This window comes from Pongo abelii, chromosome 11 (assembly GCF_028885655.2).
Source record: "Pongo abelii isolate AG06213 chromosome 11, NHGRI_mPonAbe1-v2.0_pri, whole genome shotgun sequence".
Classification (NCBI taxonomy): domain Eukaryota; kingdom Metazoa; phylum Chordata; class Mammalia; order Primates; family Hominidae; genus Pongo; species Pongo abelii.
In genome coordinates, this window is record NC_071996.2 from 20,040,903 (window position 1) to 20,062,394 (window position 21,492).

Consider the following 21,492-nt stretch of genomic DNA (forward strand, 5'->3'; position numbering starts at 1 on the left):
GGCTAGACAGGATTCCCAGGACTGCCTTCTAAAGGTTTTCTTTTTCTTTAGTTTTAAAATTTTTACTTTTTAATTTTTAAGAATTTTTTAAATTATTATTTGAGACAGAGTCTCACTCTGTCGCTGTCGCCCAGGCTGGAATGCAGTGGCGCGATCTCGGCTCACTGCAACCTCCGCCTCAGCCTCCCGAGTAGCTAGGATTACAGGCGCCCGCCACCATGCCCCGTCTTTTTTTTTTTTTTTTTGTAGAGACGTGATTTCACCATGTTGGCCAGGCTGCTTTCGAACTCCTGACCTCAGGTGATCTGCCCCCCACCCCCGGCCTCCCAAAGTACTGGGATTACAGGCGTGAGCCACCGCGCCCGGACTTTGCCTTTTTTTTTTTTTTTTGACAGGGTCTCTGTTGCCCAGGCTGGAGTGCAGTGAGGCGATCATAGTTCACTGCATCCCTCAAGCGATCCACCCGCCTCGGCCTCCCCGATACCTGTGACTACAGGCACGCGCCACAACGCCCGGCTAATTTTTGTATTTTTTAGAGAGGAGGTCTCACTATGTTGTCTAGGCTGGTCTTCAACTCCGGAGCTCAAGCGATCCTCCAGCCTCGGCCTCCCAAAGTGCTGGGATTACAGGCGTGAGCCACCGTGCCCGGCCCAATTCATTTTTTATTAAATCAACAGAGTTTACAATATGACCATCTAAACATTGTTGACTAATGAGCTAAGATATTGTTGACTAATAAGCTATGATTATTTCCCTTATTGTACAACCTTTTGTTTTCTCCAGTGTCGAAAACAGCATCATTTTTTATTTGCTTTTCTTTTTTTCTTTTTTTTTAATATATTTTTTGAGACGGAGTCTCACTCTGTCGTCCAGGCTGGTGTGCAGTGGTGCGATCTCAGCTCCCTGTAACCTCCGCCTCCCGGGTTCAAGCGATTCTCCTGCCTCAGCCTCCCGAGTAGCTGGGATCACAAGCGCCCACCACCATGCCCAGCTAATTTTTGTATTTTTAGTAGAGATAGGGTTTCACTATGTTGCCCAGGCTGGTTTCGAACTCCTGACCTCAGGTGATCCCCTCGCCTCGGCCTCCCAAAGTGCTGGGATTACAGGCGTGAGCCACTGCGCCCGGCCGTCATTTGCTTAATTTTCTATGCATCACCCAAATGTTCCAACAGACGTGTGGTAAAAGCCTCTGAATATCATTGTCCGCGTGCTCAGAAGTATCAGATAATCCACCACAAATCAATAAAATTTTAGAAGTTTAAGTCAATGAAGGAAATTGGACCCGGCACTTTCGGAGCCGGCTGCCCTGCTCTTCCATCAGCAGGCGTTCCTGCATCTCATCTGACCTCCTCCGCCCGGAAAGGCGTAGGGACCTGCCCTAGGACGTCTGCGCGGCGAGGCGCATGAGAGAAGAGAGGGAGTGCAGGGCGCCCCTCGGCGGCGGGGAGCCTCCAGGACCTCACCAGCCGGTCCCCTGGCTGCGCCCCATCCGGCTCGTACTCCCGGCCCCGCCCACCCCTCGGGGCCCCTCCCGAGGCCACGCCGCTTCCGCGGCCGTTGCTCCGCGCTTCCGCTTCCGGCGGCGCTGGTGGTGGCGCGGCGATGGCGGCGGGTGGCAGCGATCCGCGGGCTGGCGACGTAGAGGAGGACGCCTCACAGCTCATCTTTCCTAAAGGTTGGGCTCAGGGCTGCCAGACTCCCCCGCGGCACTTCGCGTGGTCGCCGCAGGTCTGGCGTTATCCGCGCTTCGCCCAAGGCCCTGCCTCAGCGGCGGCTTGGGCAGGCCCCGGCGCGGCGTGGGGCTGGGGAGGGAACATGGCCTTGGGAGGGAATATGGCCTTGGGAGGGGCCGCTTGGGCAACTGGGTTATTTTATGTGATAACAAACTGCGAAGTTCCGGGGGCCTGTGTCAAAGATAGACAAAGCCGGACACTCAGGTGGTAAGGACAGATTTTTAAACAGTAATGTACTGTTGCACTAGGGAAAAGAGCCCAGCGTGAACCGAACTCAACTTCGATTAGTACAGAACCTCTGGGCGTTTTAACGGAGAATTAGGGAATAAGGATGTGGTGAGCGGGGGCTCGGGGGAGTCGGGGGAAGTGAGAAATGTAAAAAAGGGGAAGAGGAGGGTTGGTCCGTGTGAACCCAGCCGGGTTTGTTGACCGGCGCACCTGTCGAAGTTAGGCCCCTACCCTCCCACAGAGGCGGAGAGACAAAGTCCTATCTTCAGCTGTTGGCTGGAACAAATTATTTTGGCAGCCTTGAGTTTTCTCACGCACGCACTTTAAGTGGTTGGGGAGGGTATTCCTAGGGATGAGGTCTTCAGCTCAAAAACTTGAAAATGTATACAGCTGTCTTACACTTTATTGATTTATTGATTGAGATAGGGTCTCGCCCTCTTGTCGAGGCTGGAGTATAGTGGCAAGATCAGAGCCTACTGCAACCTCAACGTCTCAACCGCTCAAGCGATCCTCCCACCTCAGCCTCCCAAGTTGCTGAGACCACAGGTGCACGCCCCCATACCTGGCTCATTAAAAAATTTTTTTTTTGTAAAGACAGGGTCTCACTATGTCGCCCAGGCTGGTCTCAAACTCTTGGGCTTAAGTGAGCTACGGCACCTGAGCTATCTTATTCATTCATTCATTTACTTATTTAGAGACAGAGTCTCACTCTGTTGCTCAGGCTGGGGTGCAGTGGTACGAACTCGGCTCACTGCAACCTCCATCTCCTGGGTTCAAGTGATTATCCTGCCTCAGCCTCCCGAGTAGCTGGGATTACAGGTGCCCACCACCACACCCGGCTAATTTTTGTATTTTCAGTAGAGCTGGGGTTTCACCATGTTGGCCAGCCTGTTCTTGAACTCCTGACCTCAGGTGATCCACCCAGCTCGGCCTCCCAGAGTGCTGGGATTACTGGTGTAAGCCATTGCCTGGCAAAATAATAAAGTTAAAACGGAAATACTACCCTCTAAGAAATAAAAAATATAAAAATGAAAAAATGTTTATTATGTGTTTTTTGTATTTTATGGTTTAATACGTTAGAACTTACTATTTTAGTTTTTAATTTTTTTTTTAAATTTTTTTTTTTTAATTTTTTTTTGAGATAGGGTTTCACTCTGTCACCCAGGCTGGACTGCAGTGATGTGATATCGGCTCACTGTAACCTACGTCTCCTAGTTTCAAGCCATCCTGCCTCAGCCTCCCAAGTAGCTGGGACTACAGGCACCCACCACCATGCCCAGCTAATTTTTGTATTTTTAGTAGGGACGGGGTTTCACCATGTTGGCCAGGCTGGTCTCGAACTCCTGACCTCAAGTGATCCACCCACCTTGGCCTCCCAATGCTGGGATTACAGGTGTGAGCCACCTCGCCCTGCCCTTTTTTTTTTTTTTTTTGAGACAGGATCTCATTCTGCTACCCAGGTTGGAGTGCAGTGGTGTGATCACAGCTCACTGCAGCCTCAACCTTCCCCAGGCTCAGGTAATCCTCTCACCTCACTTCAGCCTCTGGAGTACCTGGGACTACAAGTGCGGGCCACCACACCTGGCTAATTTTTGTATTTTTTTGTGGAGACAAGGTTTTACCATGTGGCCCAGGCTGGTCTTGAACTCCTGGGCTCAGGTGATCTGCCCGCCTTGACCACCCAAAGTGTTAGAAAGTATAGGTGTGAGCCACTGCACCTGGCCTATTAATGGTCGTAATGACCGATCCTCGGTAAAATTTCCAGATGACATACTGGCCAAGGAGTTGTTTTTCCTTTTTTAGCAACAGGGATTAATTATGGCCATTGTTCTTAAAGTATTTGCACAAGAGAAAATAACATGCAGATCCCCTGATCTATTTCCTTTTGTTTCTAAATAAAGTGTGTGTGTGTGTGTGTGTGTGTGTGTGTGTGTGTGTGTGTGTGTGTGTGTGTGTGTGTGTGTGTGTGCGCGCGCGCGCACGTGCTTTCACTTGAAAATGTTCCTTGGGATTAGCCACGGGGAGAAGTCTTGGATCCCTCCTCTCCATAGTTACACAAAAGTGTCTGAACTGCCTCCCCCATCCCCATTTTGTTGATGCTGAATCCTGGGAATGCCTCCCAAAAGCTCTGTGGTAGGTCTCAGACACTGCTTTCCTAGGCCCTCTGAGTTACAGTTTGGCTACCTTGACCTTCCTTGGTTGAAGGGAGTGAGGGTAATGTATTAGTAGTACTTGGGTATTGTTCTTAATGAGAAATAGGGACAGTTGACCAGTTTCCTGGTGTCCTAAAAGTTCCATTCCTTTCCATTTAACAAGTAATTTGGTTTAGTGCAGAAAGGGACCATCTCTTTTTTTTTTTTTTTTTTTTTTTTTTTTTTGAGACGGAGTTTCACTGTTATTGCCTAGGCTGGAGTGCAGTGGCACAATCTCGGCTCACTGCAACCTCCACCTCCCGGGTTCAAGCGATTTTCCTGCCTCGGCCTCCTGAGTAGGTGGGATTACAGTCATGTGCCACCACTCCCGACTAATTTTTATATTTTTAGTAGAGATGGGGTTTCACCGTGTTAGGCTGGTCTCGAACTCCTGACCTCAGGTGACTCACCTGCCTTGGCCTGGGATTACAGGCATGAGCCACCGCGCTCAGCCTGGGAGGCATCTCTTAACATTGATTTTTCCAGGACCTGTAAAAGCATCAAAGTTCCAGCAAACAGATCTGTAACTGATTAGCTGCTGCTTCCCTTTTTTTTTTGGCCTGATGTCATTTGTTACTGTCACTTCAGAGTTTGGAGGTCCTGCAGTCCTGATATATAATGCCTTTTCCTCTACTCATTGCTGTGAGGCAGTAGTTTCTTCTGTACCTACACTGCCTCAGTGTTAAGGATTAAAAGAGGTAACTTTCCTGGTATACAAATAGGCACTCACTGTAGTACATCCCCTGTTACAGGCTAGAAGACTAAAAAAGAAGGTGTTCTGAGGTTTTTGTTTAAACTCTCCTGCCCTCAGGTAGAAAATAGTTTTTGGTTACCTATTTTTTAATTTATATTTTAATTTTATTTCAATAGTGCTCCAACTGTATTGGTAGCCTATTCTATTCAGTAGCAATGAGTACCTTTCAAATAAATATACAGTTTCCTCCTGACCCACCACTTAAACTGTCTGTTGTAAAAGGAGAATGACGCTCTTGTCAGTTACCTGGCTTGAGAAATGGGAAGGTATTACTCTGAGGGAGGTGTTAGTGATTTCCCTGATAGTAAACAGACCCATAGCACATGTAAATATGAAATTGCAAGTCATTTTGGCTTTTCCTCACTGTTGCTTCCTCTTCAGTGTAGGGTTATAAACATGAATTCATGTTTATGAATGGTTCCTACTCTAAGGGAACTCCCTGTTAAGAGAAAGGCAGATAAAAACTATCTCTAATACTTTGAGATAAACATTAGGAGCATAAGCTATCCTGCAGGAACATAAGGGAGAGAATGATTTTCCCAAGGGTAACAGCATTTTTTAACAGAACTATCGTAGAAATGTAGAAGGTAGCCGTATATTATGAAAAGGGGCCATGGGTTTCTTTTTCTTTCAAACCTAATTCTTAAAAATTGCTTATAACATTTGTGTGTGCACAAAAATAGATTTTGGGGTACATTATGTTTATTTCCAGACACTTGGCCCTATTTAACATGTAACAATTCTTAAAATTGAGAGTATAATACTAACATTATGGAAATAGGAAGATGATGAGCTGATGCCAGCTAGAGGGAAGGAATTGTCAGTGTACTCTTGAAATCAGTAACTAGTCTATGTGTCATTACTTAGTAGCATGTCTAGGTCAGGTTTTTGGTGTCAGAATCTAGCTCAGACAAGCTAAATGTTAGTGTCTCGTGAACTCCACTGTGCCTTGTGGTATGTAACTGTGGGTGAACTTAAAGATGTGGAGTAGCTGCAGGCATAAAAAAGAATGAGATTCCAGCCTGGGCAGTGTGGCGAAACCCCCATCTCTACCAAAAACATAGAGGGTGTGGTAGCGTGTGCCTGCAGTCCAGCTACCTGGGAGGCTGAGATGGGGATGGGGGATCACCTGAGCTCAGGGAGGTCAAGGCTGCAGTGAATTGTGTTCATGCCACTACACTGCAGCCTGGGTGACAGATTGAGACTCTGTCTCAAAAAAAAATAAAAGAACGAAATCATATCTTTTGCAGCAACATGGATGGAGCTGGAGGCCAGTCACTTAAGCAATTAACACAAGAACAAAAGACCAAGTACCTCACATTCTTATAAGTGGGAGTTAAACCTTGAGTACATATGGACAGAAAGGAACAACAGACACTGAGGCCTAGTTGAGGGGGTGGGTGGTGCAGATTGAAAAACTGTGTATCAGTACCATGCTTATCATTTGGATGACAAAATAGTCTGTTCACCAAACCCTCACAACACCCATTTTCACTGTAGTACAGACCTGCACATGCACCCTGAACCTAAAATAAAAGTTCAAAAAAAAGTAGATGTGGAGTAGGAAACCCCTGGATTTCTGCAGGGGCAGAGAAATGTTCAAATGCACAGTGAACATTTAGAAGCAAACTTTTGAAGGAGTATTTTCAGCCGCCATTTATGCTTCTCACAAATAGAGTTTGAAACAGCTGAGACACTTCTAAATTCAGAAGTTCATATGCTTCTGGAACATCGAAAGCAGCAGAATGAGAGTGCAGAGGATGAACAGGAGCTCTCAGAAGTCTTCATGAAAACATTAAACTACACAGCCCGTTTCAGTCGTTTCAAAAACAGAGAGACCATTGCCAGTGTTCGTAGGTGAGTGCTAAAAGAAAGTTTTTATTAATCCAAACCATTGGACAACTGCATGTAGAATGCTGTCCCCTCCCCCTTTCCCAGGTGTCACCTGTGAATTTAAGTAAAATAATGTTAGGCTGGGCATGGTGGCTCACACCCAGCACTTTGGAAGGTTGAGGCAGCAGATCACTTGAGACCAGGTGTTCAAGACCAGCCTGGTCGATATAGCAAAAACCCGTCTCTACTAAAAATGCAAAAAATTAGCTGGTGGTACACACCATTAATCCTAGCTGCTCAGGAGGCCGAGGTGGGAGAATCGCTTGAATCTGTAGGCCAAGGTTGCAGTGAGCCGAGATTGCGCAACTGCACTCCAACCTGGGCAACTTAGAAGACCAGAATTTCAGCCAGGTGTGGTGGCTTACACCTGTAATCCACACTTTGTGGAGCTGAGGTGGACCAGTCTCTTGAGGCCAGGAGTTCAAGACCAGCATGGGCAACATGGTGAAACTCGTGTCCCTACAAAAAAAATACAGAAATTAGCCAGGTGTGGTGGCAGGTACCTGTGGTCCTAGTTACTTGGGAAGCTGAAGTGGGAGGATCATGTGATCCTGGGAGGTTGAGGCTTTAGTGAGCCGTGATTGTGCCACTGTACTCCAGTCTGGGAACAGATTCAAATATGAATCTGTCATATTTTGTGTAAGTCCAGTATGTGTGATCTAAATGGTACTGTCAGTGGTGAAGTAACTTTTTTTGTTTTTTTTTGTAGAGATGGGGAGACTTATTATGTTGTCCAGGCTGGTCTCAAACTCCTGGCCTCAATTGATCCTCCAACCTTAGCCCCCCAAAGTGCTAGGATTGGCTGGGTGTGGTGGCTCATGCCTGTAATTCCAGCACTTTGGGAGACCAACATGGGCAGATCACTTGCGGTCAGGAGTTCAAGACCAGCCTGACCAAAATGGTGAAATCTTGTCTACTAAAAATACAAAAATTAGCTGGGCGTGGTAGCGCATGCCTGTAGTCCCAGCTACTTGGGAGCCTGAGAAAGGAGAATTGCTTGAACCCGGGAGACGGAGGTAGCAGTCAGCCAAGATCGTGCCACTGCACTCCAGCCTGGGTGACAGAGTGAGACTCCATCTCAAAAAAAACAAAGTCCTCGAATTAGGGGTAAGCCACCATGTCCAGCCTATAGATAGATAGATAGATAGACAGATAGATACATAGATACATAGATAATAGTATTTGTACCTATGTATGAGGTACATGTGATATTTTGTTACTTAGAATGTGTAATGAGTATGTTAGGGTATTGAGGGTATTGATCATTTCTATGTATTAGGAACATTTCAAGTCTTCTCCCCTAGCTATTTTTATTTTATGTATTTATTCATTGATTTTAGAGACAAGGTCTCACTATGTTGCCCAGACTGAAGACGTCTTGAACTCCTGGACTCAAGTGATCCTCCTGCCGTGGCCTCCCAAAGTGCTAGGATTACAGGCATGAGCTGCTAAGCCCGGCCTCTTCTACCTTTTTTTTGTTTTGTTTCGTTTTGTTTTGAGACAGTCTCACTTCATCACCCAGATTGGAGTGTAGTGGTGCGATCTTGGCTCACTGCAACCTCCACCTCCCAGGTTAAAGCAGTTCTCATGCCTCAGCCTTCCAAGTAGCTGGGACTACAGACACACACCACCACACCCGGCTAATTTTTTTAGTTTTTTGTTTTGTTTGTTTGTTTTGAGACGGAGTCTAGTTCTGTCACCCAGGCTGGAGTGCAGTGGCGCAATCTTGGCTCACTGCAACCTCCGCCTCCCGGGGTCAAGCAATTCTCCTGCCTCAGCCTCCCGAGTAGCTGGGTTTACAGGCGCCTGCCACTGCACTCAGCTAATTTTTGTGTTTTTACTAGAGACGGGGTTTCACTGTGTTGGCCAGGCTGGTCTCGAACTCTTGACCTCCGATGATCCACCCGCCTCGGCCTCCCAAAGTGCTGGGATTACAGGCGTGAGCCACTGCGCCTTGCCAATTTTTGTATTTTTAGTAGAGACGGGGTTTCGCCATGGTGCTCAGGCTGGTCTCGAACTCCTCACGTTAAGTGATCACCCGCCTTGGCTTCTCAGAGTGCTGGAATTACAGGTGTGAGCCACCACACCTGGCCATCTAGCTATTTTTAAATACTAGCTACGTTTGATCCCTTTTTTCCTGTTGGTTATTCTTTGATTTTTGTTGTTTATTTGTTTTTGATTGTTTTGATTTTTTTTCCCTTTTGGTTAGCTTGCTACTCCAGAAAAAGCTTCATAAGTTTGAGTTGGCCTGTTTGGCCAACCTTTGCCCAGAGACTGCTGAGGAGTCCAAGGCTCTAATCCCAAGGTTAGTACCAGTTGTAATAAGTTCTCTGTATACTGGATAAATTCCTACAAATAGAATTGGTGTGTCTAAAATGTGTATGCGTTATATATTTGGATACATAATTGCCAATATTGAATGAAAGTGCCTTTTTTTTTTTTTTTTTTTGAGACGGAGTTTTGCTCTTGTTGTTGCCCAGGCTGGAGTGCAATGGCGTGATCTCGGCTCACCACAACCTCCGCCTCCTGGGTTCAAGCGATTCTCCTGCCTCAGCCTCCCAAGTAGCTAGGATTACAGGCATGCACCACCACACCCGGCTAATTTTGTGTTTTTTGTAGAGACGGGGTAGCTCCATGTTGGTCAGGCTAGTCGCGAACTCGCAGCCTCAGTTGATCCGCCCGCCTCGGCCTCCCAGAGTGCTGGGATCACAGGTGTGAGCCACCGTGCCTGGCCTAAAGTGCCCTTCTAACAGTGTGTGAGAATGATGGTTTTATACCACACCAAGTGATAGCAAAAAATATGAAACAGCTGGAACTTCTGTACGCTGATGGTAGGAGTGTGAGTGTTAATTAGAACAATCATTTTGGAGAGTGATTTGGCTATGTCTGGTAAAGATGAATATACTCCAAGTTCCAAAAATCCATTCCTGGTACATATCCTAAAGGTAACTCACATAAGTTTAGAAGGAGACGTATATTTTAGTGTTCATTGCTGCATTGTTTTGTTTTTAGTAGACATGGGGTTTCACCATGTTGGCCAGGCTGGTCTCAAACTTCTGGCCTCAAGTGATCTGCCTGCCTCAGACTCCCAAGTGCTGGGATTACAGGCATGAGCCGCAGTGCCCAGCCTCATGCTCCACTGCTAATGATAGCAGAAATTTGATAATCTCTTGGCCAGTAAGAAAATGGATAAATGAATCATTGTATAGTCATACAATGTTTATTATACAGCAGTAAAAAAAATCAGTGAACTAGAACCACATGGAATATCAACATATCCCAGAATGAATTTTGAGGAAAAAAATTGCAGAAGGATAAATACAGTATGATGCCATTTCTTAAAAAGTTTGAAACTATGCTGCATATTATTTACGTATCCATAAATGTGTAGTAAGTATAAAAATATGTATGGCAAAACAAATTTTTTTTAAATGTATGGCAATGATAAATACTAAATTGAGGATGGTGGTTATTTCTAGGGAAGGAGGGAAGGTACTGGTCTAGGAGAGTGTACACAGCCATCCACTTTTCCTGCTTATTAAAGAACTCTGGGCCGGGCGCAGTGGCTTACGCCTGTAATCCCAGCACTTTGGGAGGCCGAGGCAGGTGGATCACAAAGTCAGGAGGTTGAGACTATCCTGGCCAACATGGTGGAACTCCATCTCTACTAAAATACAAAATTAGCTGGCTGTGGTGGTGTGCAACTGTAGTCCCGGCTACTCGGGAGGCTGAAGTAGGGGAATCACTGGAACCCGGGAGGTGTAGATTGCAGTGAGCCGAGATTGCGCCACTGCACTCCAGTTTGGCAATAGAGCGACACTCCGTCTCAAAAAAAGAACTCTGGCCAGGTGTGGTGGCTCACACCTGTCATCCCAGCACTTTGGGAGGTTGATACCATTAGAAAACATGAAGACAGTAAATGAAAAAATGCAGGGCTGGGCGTGGTGGCTCATGCCTGTAATCCCAGCACTTTGGGAGGTTGAGGCAGGAGGATCACCTGAGGTCAGGAGTTTGAGACCGGCCTCGCCAATGGTGAAACTCCGTCTCTACTAAAAATATAAAAATTAGCTAGGTGAGGGCTGGGTGTGGTGGCTTACGCCTGTAATCCCAGCACTTTGGGAGGCCGAGGCGGGCGGATCATGAGGTCAGGAGATCGAGACCATCCTGGCTAACACGGTGAAACCCCGTTTCTACTAAAAATACAAAAAATTAGCTGGGCGTGGTGGCGGGCACCTGTAGTCCCAGCTAGTTGGGAGGCTGAGGCAGGAGAATGGTGGGAATCCAGAAGGCGGAGCTTGCAGTGATCCGAGATTGCGCCACTGCACTCCAGCCTGGGCGACAGAGCAAGACTCCGTTTGGTAGGCTGAGGCAGGAGAATCACTTGAACCCTGGAGGCAGAGGTTTCAGTGAGCCAAGATCATGCCACTTCACTCTAGCCTAAAAGACAAGAGCGAAACTCCATCTCAAAAAAAAGAAAAAAAAAAAAACCTCTAAGTCAAGTGGGGCTAACTGTAAAGGTATATTTTTTATACCTTTTATCTTTTATATGTTTGAAATATTTTGTAATGTTTTATCAGGAAAAGTGGAAAAGAAATACAGATGAAAGGTAAAGGTGTTAGAGATGTGGGCAGTAGATTAGCACGCCTCAAAGAAGAGTGTGGGGAAATTGCCAGTCGCCAAATCACTCATTTCTTTTCATTTTCTTGTAGCTTGGAGGGACGGTTTGAAGATGAGGAGCTGCAGCAGATTCTTGATGATATCCAGACAAAGCGCAGCTTTCAGTATTAATCTCCAAACATCACTGCTGCTCGGAGAAACCACGTCCCCAGGCATAACACCACCTTCCCATGGTCTGGGGCTGACTTGCACAGAAATTCTGTTGAAGACAGTTGAGAATTCCTCTGGAGAAAACAGCCCAGCTTGGCGTGGGGTTAGGTTGCTGTTTCAAATAACTCAGGCCTAGGTGACATGGAATCTTGGAGCAGCCTTGTGCAGTGGCTGCCAGTGGCTTCCTGAGCGTGCCTCTGGGGAGTGTGAGATGGGGGGTCACATAGGCCACACTGTTGACTACCTCATTCATGGGTTTTGGCCTCCATATCATCTTTTTTCTTAATATTTCATGTTTTAATTTCAGTGTGTTTATACTTTTTGAAATTAGACCAGAACATAGTAGACTTTATAGAGAAGGACCAGTTTTACCTAGATACTAAAGGAAGAATTAAACCACTGTTAGTTTGAAATGCCTTTTTTTTTTTTTTTTTTTTTATATATATATGGAGATAGGGTCTTAACCCTTGCCCAGGCTGGAGGAGTGCAGTCGTACAGTCATGGCTCACTGAAGCCTTGACCCTCCTGCCTCAGCCTCCCAAATAACTGGGGCCACAGGTGTGCACCACAACTCTCAGCTAATTTTTAAAATTTTTTATAGAGGTGGGGTTTTACTATGCTGCCCAGACTGGTCTTAAACTTCTGGGCTCAAGTGATCCCCCTGCCTTGGCCTCCCAAACTGGTGAGATTACAGGCATGAGCCACCACAACTGGCCTGAAATTCTTAAAGGATGAGAGTGTCGATAACAGAGCACCTTGGCATCGTTGTGCTTAACCTAGGAGACGGAAGAGGCACGCCATGGGAAGTGTTTACACTTTGAGACAAGTGCTAAGTATTGTGGAGCACATAGCCTCTTGAGGTAGATGGCTACTTTGCTTTTCTTCTTGAACTGTCTTGCAGAATGTGGATTTGGGGTAAGTGGTCTTGAAGGATTCATTTAGTCACCCTCAAATTAAGATTTTTACTTCATCTTTCTTGGGCCTGCACCTCCAAGATAACAAAGAAGAAACAATGGTCGTGCCAAAGAGGTCTGCAACCAGGTGTGCGCTGTTCACTGCAGCCCATTTGCTGCATGAACTGTGGTTGTTGTGTGCCCAATGACAAGGCTATTAAGAAATTAATCATTTGAAACATAGAGGCCGCAGCAGTCAGCAGTGTTTCTGAAGTGACCATCCTTGACGCCTGTGTACTTAGCAGGCTGGATGTGAAGCTACATTACTGTGTGAGTTGTGCCATTCACAGCGCAGTAGTCAGGAATCGAGCTCATGAAGCAGGCAAGGACCGAACACCTCCACCCCAATGTAGACTTGCGGGTGCTGCCCCATGACCCCCACCAAAGCCCATATAAGGAGCAGAGTTGTTAAGGACTGAAGAAAAACTATTCTCTGAAGAAAAATAAAATTGCAATTGTACTTAAAATTTTTTTTTTTTTTACTTCATAGGCCAGGCTTGAAGTTCTGAACACTTTGAAGTCTCCAATTATGAGGGATCCAGTCTAAGCCTCTGGCCTGCTACTTAGCAATAAGTGCTTTATTTGGAAGGAGGGAGTCAGCCACTGCAGTGAAGTCACTTGATCTCAGTCTGGGGGAAAACACTTTAATAGCTAAACATTCTAGTTTTGATTTTTCTGAAGGGGGGAATACACTTGTTTTCAATTTTGGGGTTTTTCTTTGGTGCACTTGCTTGACTCTATGAACTTGTGATCCAAGGAAAAAGGAGAAATAATGTTGGCTTTTAAAGTCAGGATGGTTTTATGTTTGCTATGAAATAAGACAAAAATGAAAAATTCTTATATTTATTTATTTATTTATTTTGAGATAGAGTCTGGCTGTGTCGCCCAGGATGCAATGGCGCAATCTTGGCTCTCTGCAACCTCTGCCTCCCGGGTTCAAGTGATTCTCCTGCCTCAGCCTCCCAAGTAGCTGGGATTACAGGCACCTGCCACCACACCTGGCTAATTTTTTGTGTTTTTAGTAGAGACGGTTTCACCATGTTCGCCAGGCTAGTCTTGAACTCCTGACCTCAAGTGATCCTCCCACCTCGGCTTCCCAAAGTGCTGGGATTACAGGCGTGAGCCACCATGTCCAGCCAATCTTTTTATCCTTGAGCAACTTCGCTTCTTTGAGTCTCATTGGTGTTCTCAATTGTGAAATATGGATAATAATAATATCTGCCCCATGGATATTTTGAGAAGGTTGAATGAAGAGGAAATTATTACAAAGAGCCTAGAGATGTCTGATATATAGTATGTTCCAGTAAATTTTCATTATTCTTAGCATCTCAGGCAGATGAGCTAGTATAGATAGATGATTAAGTCAGCTTGCTTCATAGAAATTAGTGCAAGAATTTGGTAGCCTACCAACTGATAGTATCAGACTTGGAAAATAAATGAAATTGGGCCAGGCGTGGTGGCTCACCCTTGTAATCCCAGCACTTTCAGAGGCCGAGGCAGGCAGATCACCTGAGGTTGGGAGTTTGAGACCATCCTGACCAACATGGAGAAACCCCGTCTCTACTTAAAATACAAAATTAGTGGGGCGTGGTGGTGCATGCCTGTAATCTCAGCTACTCTGGAGGCTGAGGCAGGAGAATTGCTTGAACCTGGGAGGCAGAGGGGGTGGTGAGCCAAGATTGCATCATTGCACTCCAGCCTAGGCAACAACAGCGAAACTCAAAAAAAAAAAAAAAAAAAGAAATTGCTTACTCAAATCTACAGAGTTAACTGTTTTATTTATTTTTTAATGCTTGATGAATTTGCATGTCATTCTTGGGCAGTGGCCATGCTGTCTTCTCTGTGTTCCAGTTTGGGTATATGTGCTGCCAAAGTGAGTACTGCAGAATTATTTCTTGAGAGAGGCACTTACATGTGCTGATTGGCACTAAAGCAGTGGAATGGGAAGAAGAGACTTGGAAGGCAGCCCAGACGATCCAGGCATGTGCTAGATGGCAACTGAGGAGCACACTGTTACCATCTTTACTGGCGTTTCCACCTATGTGCCAGGGGTTCTGTGAGCTACCTGAGAATACTGAAGTATGTAATGCCCCGGCACATAGTTAGGCACTAATCAGTGGTATTTATCAAGGTGATTAAAAGCAGATTTAAAAAGCAGCTCATAGCCGGCGCGGTGGCTCACACCTGTAATCCCAGCAGTTTGGGAGGCTGAGGCGGGCGGATCACCGGAGGTCAGGAGTTCGAGACCAGCCTGGCCAACATGGTGAAACCTTGTCTCTACTAAAAATACAAAAATTAGCCAGGCGTGGTGGCGGGCACCTGTAATTGCAGCTACTTGGGAAGCTGAGGCAGGAGAATTGCTTGAACCCGGGAGGTGGAGGTTGCAGTGAGCCAAGATCACGCCGTTGCACTCCAGCTTGGGCAACAAGAGCTAGACTCCGTCTTGAAAAAAATAAAATAATAAAAAGCAGCTCATACTAGGCAACTAGGTAAAGCAGCCTCATACTGTTACAGGTTAAAAGCCTGGTCAGCTATTCCGCTAGACAGTCAAAAATTGTTGTCTACAGGGCTGGACAGCATATTGCTATTGAAAATAGCTGCTAGGAGACCTTGCACCATCTGTGAAACATTGTTAGGCTCATTGTACTGTGTAAAATCAGGAAAGAATTTGGAAACATGCTGATAAAACAAAAAGATGGATTGTCAAACCCTCACTTCACCAGGAAGCTAAATTAACCAGATAAGTCTTTCTGAAAGTTTTAGTGTCTTAGTTTGTTAATGCGCTGTAACAGAATACCTTAGACTGGGTAACCTATAAATAGTAGGAATTTATTTCTCACAGTTCTGGAGGCTGGCAAATGCAAGATCCAGGTGCTGGTACATTCAGTGTCTGGCAAGGGTGGCTTTCTGGTCCAAGATGGTGCCTTTTTTCTGCATCTTCCATAGGGAATGAACACTGTCATTATGGTAGAAGGGATGGAAGGACCAGGCTTTTTTTTTTTTTTTTTTTTTGTTTTGATACAGCAGGGTCTCACTCTGTTGCCCAGGCTGGAGTGCAGTGACATGATTAAGGTTCACTGCAGCCTCAATCTCCCGGGCTCCAGCGATCCTCCCACCTCAGCCTCTTGGATAGCTGGGACCACAGGCACAAGCTACCATGCCTGGCTAATTTTTTTATTTTTTGTAGAGACGGGGTTTCGCCATGTTGCCCAGGCTGGTCTGGAATTCCTGACCTCTAGCAGTCTACCTATTTTTGCCTCCCAAATGCTGAGATTAGAGGCATGAGTCACTGCGCCCGGCCTGCAGCCTCTTTTATAAGGGCATTAATCCACTTCATGGGGGATATTCTCTCATGACTTAATCACCTGCCAAAGACCCCACCTCTTAATACTACATCAGTGATGGGTTCAGTGTATCAATTGGTTGGGAGGGGGCACATTCAGACCATAGCATCTAGTCATTCTGGTTTTATTAAAATTTATTAGACCTGAGGCATGAAAAATAGCATACTAGATGGGACTTCAGCATCGATGAGTTGCCTTAGTAATACTGTTAATAAAAAGCACTAAATATGCCAATGGTATCAGATAATTTTTTTACGAAAAATTTTATACTTAACAGAAAACCTGGAAAGACTAGTACATTGATACCTGTGTGTTCACCACCTTGATGTAACGGATAACATGCTATTTGCTTTATCTATTTCATTGCTAGGAATCGGGCACTATCGCACTTAGGAACATTGACAAGTATTGCATGCTATTGAATATCCAGCTCATATTGAAGTTTTCCTTGGGAAGAGTTCTGGGTCAAGGGTCAGTCCCAGTAGTGGTGTAGTTTAGTTGTCAGGGTCTAACCTAACAATTGCGGTGAGAAATATTGAGGAAATATATGTGGTTACAGCTCTCAAGTTTCTGTAAAGATCTTTGACTAGATAAAAGTACCTGTTTGCAACTCCTGAATGGAAGATGGGACTAGAGAGACTGCAGGTCCTGGGTAGATTCTGATCAGTATTTGTGCCTACACCTGGCTCTCCTCTCTTCATCAGCGGAAGAGCAGTTTGGAACTAAACAAGGAGAATGCACATTCAGTGACAGCACAGTAGGGGCAGATCTGCTAGAGTCATCAGACATGGAGCAGGTTCAAAGCAGCCGTTGTGTGGCACTGCGTACTTCCTTTTTTTTTTTTTTTTTTTTTTTTGATACGGAGTTTCAGTCTTGTTGCCCAGGCTGGAGTGCAATGGCATGATCTCTGCTCACCGCAACCTCCGCCTCCCAGGTTCAAGCGATTCTCCTGCCTCAGCCTCCCGAGTAGCTGGGATTACAGGCATGTGCCACCACACCCAGCTAATTTTTTTGTATTTTTAGTAGAGGTGGGGTTTCACCATGTTAGCCAGGATGGTCTCGATCTCCTGACCCCGTGACCCGCCTGCCTCGGCCTCCCAAAGTGCTGGGATTACAGGCATGAGCCACCGTGCCCGGCCTGCACTGCATACTTATTAGCAAATGTTTATTGAGCCCCCATTTTGAATAGCATCAATGTGGAGCTACAAGGAGAAACGAGAATACCTGAAATTACAGAATTTGAGGAGACAGCTCCGTGAGATAGGGGTGAGGGAAACAGCCTAGGAGACAACTGGGAATTTTGAAAGATTCACAAGGCAAAGCTGTCAAAACAGCTTCCTTTGAGATGGGCACATCCCATGTCTGAACTGTCCAGTGTACTAGCCACTGGCTGCATGGAGCTTCTGCATATGGTAGGCTAATGACTTAGGAACTGGATTTAATTTATTTTTGAGACAGTCTCCTTTTGTTAACCAGGCTGGAGTGCAGTGGCACGATCCTGGCTCACTGCAACCTCCGCCTCCGAGGTTCAAACAATTCTCCTGCCTCAGCCTCGTGAGTAGCTGGGATTACAGGCACCCACTACCACTCCCAGCTAATTTTTGTATTTTTTTAGTAGAGACAGGGTTTCACCATGTTAGCCAGGCTGGTCTTGAACTCCTCACCTCAGGTGATCTGCCTGCCTTGGCCTCCCAAAGTGCTGGGATTATAGGTGTGAGCCACCACGCCCGGCCATAAGTTTAAAATTCTCATAGTCACATATAGTGAGTGGCTAATGTATTGGACAGTGCAGCTCTTAGCTACCAACAATGCCTTGCAGGGCACTGAAATCAAAGAGAATTTCAGCAAGATGAACAATTCCCACAAGAGCAGCAGTGATAACAGGAACATTAATCAAACGTCGATCCCCCAAATTCTGAGATCTAAAGATGCATGTCAGTTTCACTGAGTCCTATATTTCGATGTACCCTAAATTCTGTTTTTAGAAGTCTGCCTCTGGCTAAGGCAGCTCCGGACGAGCCCCCCAACAAAGGCCCTCTGAGGTGGCGGTAGCGCCTGCAGGGACCACTAGCAGCAGCAGGCTGAGGGGAGGTCGGGACCGAGGCAGGGCAGCTATATCCCACCAGAGGAAGGCAGAGTATCCCGGCAGGGGAGGAGCAGCCCCCCGTGCCAGGCCTCCCGATGTCCCCAGGCTGCAGCCCCAGGCCGCAAAATCCCCACCTCCAGTTCAGGGCAAGAAGAGTCCAAGACTCCTATGCCAACAACTGATAAAAATCCCAAAGAAGGAAAAGAGGAAGATGATTCTGCCCTCCCTCAGTAAGTTTACATTGCTGCATCCAGACCTAGCCGGGGATGGTGCAGTAGGAGCAGGACATGTGTTTCTCCTCATGGTGACACAGAGAACACCTGAAGCTTTTGGTGCAAGACTGGTTCATAGCAGCTCGTCTGCAAATCAGAACCAAATACAGACCAACTCGATTATGATGTTGGAGAAGAGCATCAGTATCCAGGTGGCGTTAGCAAGGAGGAAGAAGAAGAGACATTAATCAGTAAAGAGGAGATGCCATTCAAAGATGACCCAAGAGATGAGACCTACAAACCCCTCTTAGAAAGGGAAACCCCAAAGCCACGCGAAAATCAGGGAAGGTGAAAGGAGAGAAGGAGAAGGAAATTAAAGTGGAAGTACAGGTGGAGGTGAAAGAAGAGGAGAATGAAATTAGGGAGGATGAGGAACCTCCGAGGAAGAGAGGAAGAAGATGGAAAGATGGCAAAAGTCCACATTTACCCAGAAGGAGAAAAAAGCCTCCAACCCAATATGTCCGTTGTGAGATGGAAGGATGTGGAACTGTCCTTGCCCATCCTGGCTATTGACAGCACCACGTTAAATAGCATTTGTTGAAGAAAAAATATGTATGTCTGCATCCCTCCTGTGGACGACTCTCTAGGCTCCAGAAGCAACTTCTGTGACATGCCAAACATCATACAGATCAAAGGGATTCTGTCTGTGAATACTGTGCTCAGGCCTTCAAGAGTTCCCACAATCTGGTAGTGCACCAGATGATTCACATTGGCCAGAAGCCATTATTACAGTGTGAGATCTGTAAATTTACTTCTTGACAAAAGGCATCTCTTAATTGGCACATAAAGAAGCATGAGGCCAGGCGCGGTGGCCCATGCCTGTAATCCCAGCACTTTGGGAGGTCAAGGCGGGTGCATCACCTGAGGTCAGAAGTTCGAGACCACCCTGGCCAACATGGTGAAACCTCGTCTCTACTAAAAATACAAAAATTAGCTGGGCGTGGTGGTCCATACCTGTAGTCCCAGCTACCCGGGAGGCTGAGGTGGGAGAATTGCTCGAGCCCATGAGGCAGAGGTTGCAGTGAGCTGGAATCATGCCACTGCACTCCAGCCTGGGCGACAGAGTGAGACTCTGTCTCAAAAAGATAATTAAGGCCGGGCGCACGCGGTGGCTCACGCCTGTAATCCCAGCACTCTGGGAGGCCGAGGTGGATGGATCACGAGGTCAGGAGATCGAGACCATCCTGGCTAACACGGTGAAACCCCATCTCTACTAAAGATACAAAGAATTAGCTGGGCATGGTGGCGGGCACCTGTAGTCCCAGCTACTCGGGAGGCAGGAGAATGGCGTGAACCCAGGAGGCAGAGCTTGCAGTGAGCCGAGATGGCACCACTGCACTCCAGCCTGGGGCACAGAGCGAGACTCCGTCTCAAATAAATAAATAAATAAATAAAGTAAAAATTAAAGTCTGTCTCTTAGCCCAGGCGTGGTGGCTCACGCCTGTAATCCCAACACTCTGGGAGGCTGAGGCAGGTGGATCACAAGGTCAGGAGTTCAAGACCAGCCTGGTCAAGATGGTGAAACCTCGTCTCTACTAAAAATACAAAAATTAGTTGGGTGTGGTGGCGGGTGCCTGTAATCCCAGCTACTCGGGAGGCTGAGGCAAAGAATTGCTTGAACCCGGGAGGCGGAGGTTGCAGTGAACTGAGAACGCGCCACTGCACTCCAGCCTGGGTGACAGAGCAAGACTCCATCTCAAAATAAATAAATAAAGTCTGCCTCTTTATCACTAATGCTGTCAAACAAAATTATGAAAACTGTTTTAAGGAAACATTGGGGAATAGTGAAAAGATTAATCTTTTGATGATAACTTTTTTTGTTTGTTTGTTTGTTTGTTTGTTTTGAGACGGAGTCTCGCCTCCCGGGTTCAAGCCATTCTCCTGCCTCAGCCCCCGGAGTAACTGGGATTACAGCCACGCACCACCACGCCTAGCCAATTTTTATATTTTTGGTAGAGACAGGGTTTCACCATGTTGGCCAGGCTGGTCTTGAACTCCTGGTCTCAAGTGATCCGCCCACCTCGGCCTCCCAAAGTGCTGGTATGAGCCACTGCACCCAGCCAATAACCTCTTTTCTAATTATTTTTGCCTTTTCAGTGGGCATATAACCCGTGTGTTGAATTTCAGTCTGGGCACCATGGCTCATGCCTATAATTCCAGCATTTTCAGAGGCAAAAGTGGGAGTATTGCTTGAGCCCAGGAGTTAGAGACCGGCTTGGGAAGCATAGCAAGACCCCGTCTGATTAAAAAACAAAAAGAACGAAAGGAAGACAGAAGAAGGAAACAAACCCAACATGTTCACCTTTTAGGTTTCCGATATTTATATTTTGTAATGCTACTAATATGGGCCCTGCACAGGAATACTTCCAGATTCACAGACTGATGTCTTTGTAAATTCAGACCAACTTCTGTTTCCCAAGTCATATAAACACCCTGAGACCATGCATGTCCCAATTGCATTCTCCTTATTAATACAGAGTTTAACACATCCTCATATTCAAAGGGAACTGGAAGTTACGAGATATTTGAAAACCAATACTTTTTAAACTCAGCAGTGACAGAAGAAATAAACGATGGAAAGACTTGATCATGTAAAAATTTAAAACTTAAAAGTCACTTTTTGTTTGGAGATGGCCTTGCTCTGTTGTCCAGGCTGGTCTTGAACTCCTGGGAAACCACCCATTTCAGTCTCCCAAAGTACTGGGATTACAGGCATAAGCCATTGCACGCGACCAAAATCACTAACTTTTTAGGAAGTCAATAGACTGTCTAAAGATTTGATAAGATGTATAGCAGAGAACACAGACAAGGGTGAGGATATCTGTGGCCGGGCGCGGTGGCTCACACCTGTAATCCCAGCACTTTGGGAGGCTGAGGCGGGCTGATCACCTGAGGTCAGGAGTTCAAGACCAGCCTGGCCAACATGGCAAAACCTGGTCTCTACTAAAAATACAAAACTTAGCCAAGCGTGGTGGCGGGCAACTGTAATCCCAGCTACTCGGGAGGCTGAGGCAGGAGAATTGCTTGAACCTGGGAGGTGGAGGTTGCAGTGAGCCGAGATTGTGCCATTGTACTCCAGCCTGGGCAACAGAGTGAGACTCCATCTCCAACAACAAAAAAAAAAAAAAAAAAAAAAGATGTCGGCCAGGTGCAGTGGCTCACGCCTGTAATCCCAGCACTTTGGGAGGCCGAGGTGGGAGGATCACGATG

General features: G+C 46.3%; 1 protein-coding gene, 1 non-coding gene and 1 pseudogene across 3 annotated transcripts; 2 read left to right on the plus strand and 1 right to left on the minus strand.

Annotated features, from left to right (window-relative positions):
* Nucleotides 1-1,555: 1,555 nt before the first annotated feature.
* Nucleotides 1,556-16,158, plus strand: POLR2D (RNA polymerase II subunit D). 2 transcript variants are annotated; one of them, XM_009237611.4, is made up of 5 exons: nucleotides 1,569-1,675; nucleotides 6,584-6,764; nucleotides 9,010-9,105; nucleotides 11,510-11,629; nucleotides 13,071-16,158. In XM_009237611.4, exons 1-4 carry the CDS (start codon nucleotides 1,603-1,605, stop codon nucleotides 11,586-11,588), a joined length of 429 nt encoding a protein of 142 aa, XP_009235886.1. In that variant the 5' UTR covers nucleotides 1,569-1,602; the 3' UTR covers nucleotides 11,589-11,629; nucleotides 13,071-16,158. The 2 variants fall into 2 exon arrangements, with proteins under 2 accessions (XP_002812414.1, XP_009235886.1); XM_002812368.5 differs by having other exon boundaries at nucleotides 1,556-1,675; nucleotides 11,510-14,324.
* On the plus strand, nucleotides 12,530-21,292 carry LOC100445911 (E3 ubiquitin-protein ligase ZFP91-like; annotated as a pseudogene).
* Nucleotides 14,358-14,461, minus strand: LOC112132447 (U6 spliceosomal RNA). The gene has a single exon (XR_002914217.1). It is a non-coding gene; the product is annotated as a U6 spliceosomal RNA (small nuclear RNA).
* Nucleotides 21,293-21,492: the final 200 nt, after the last annotated feature.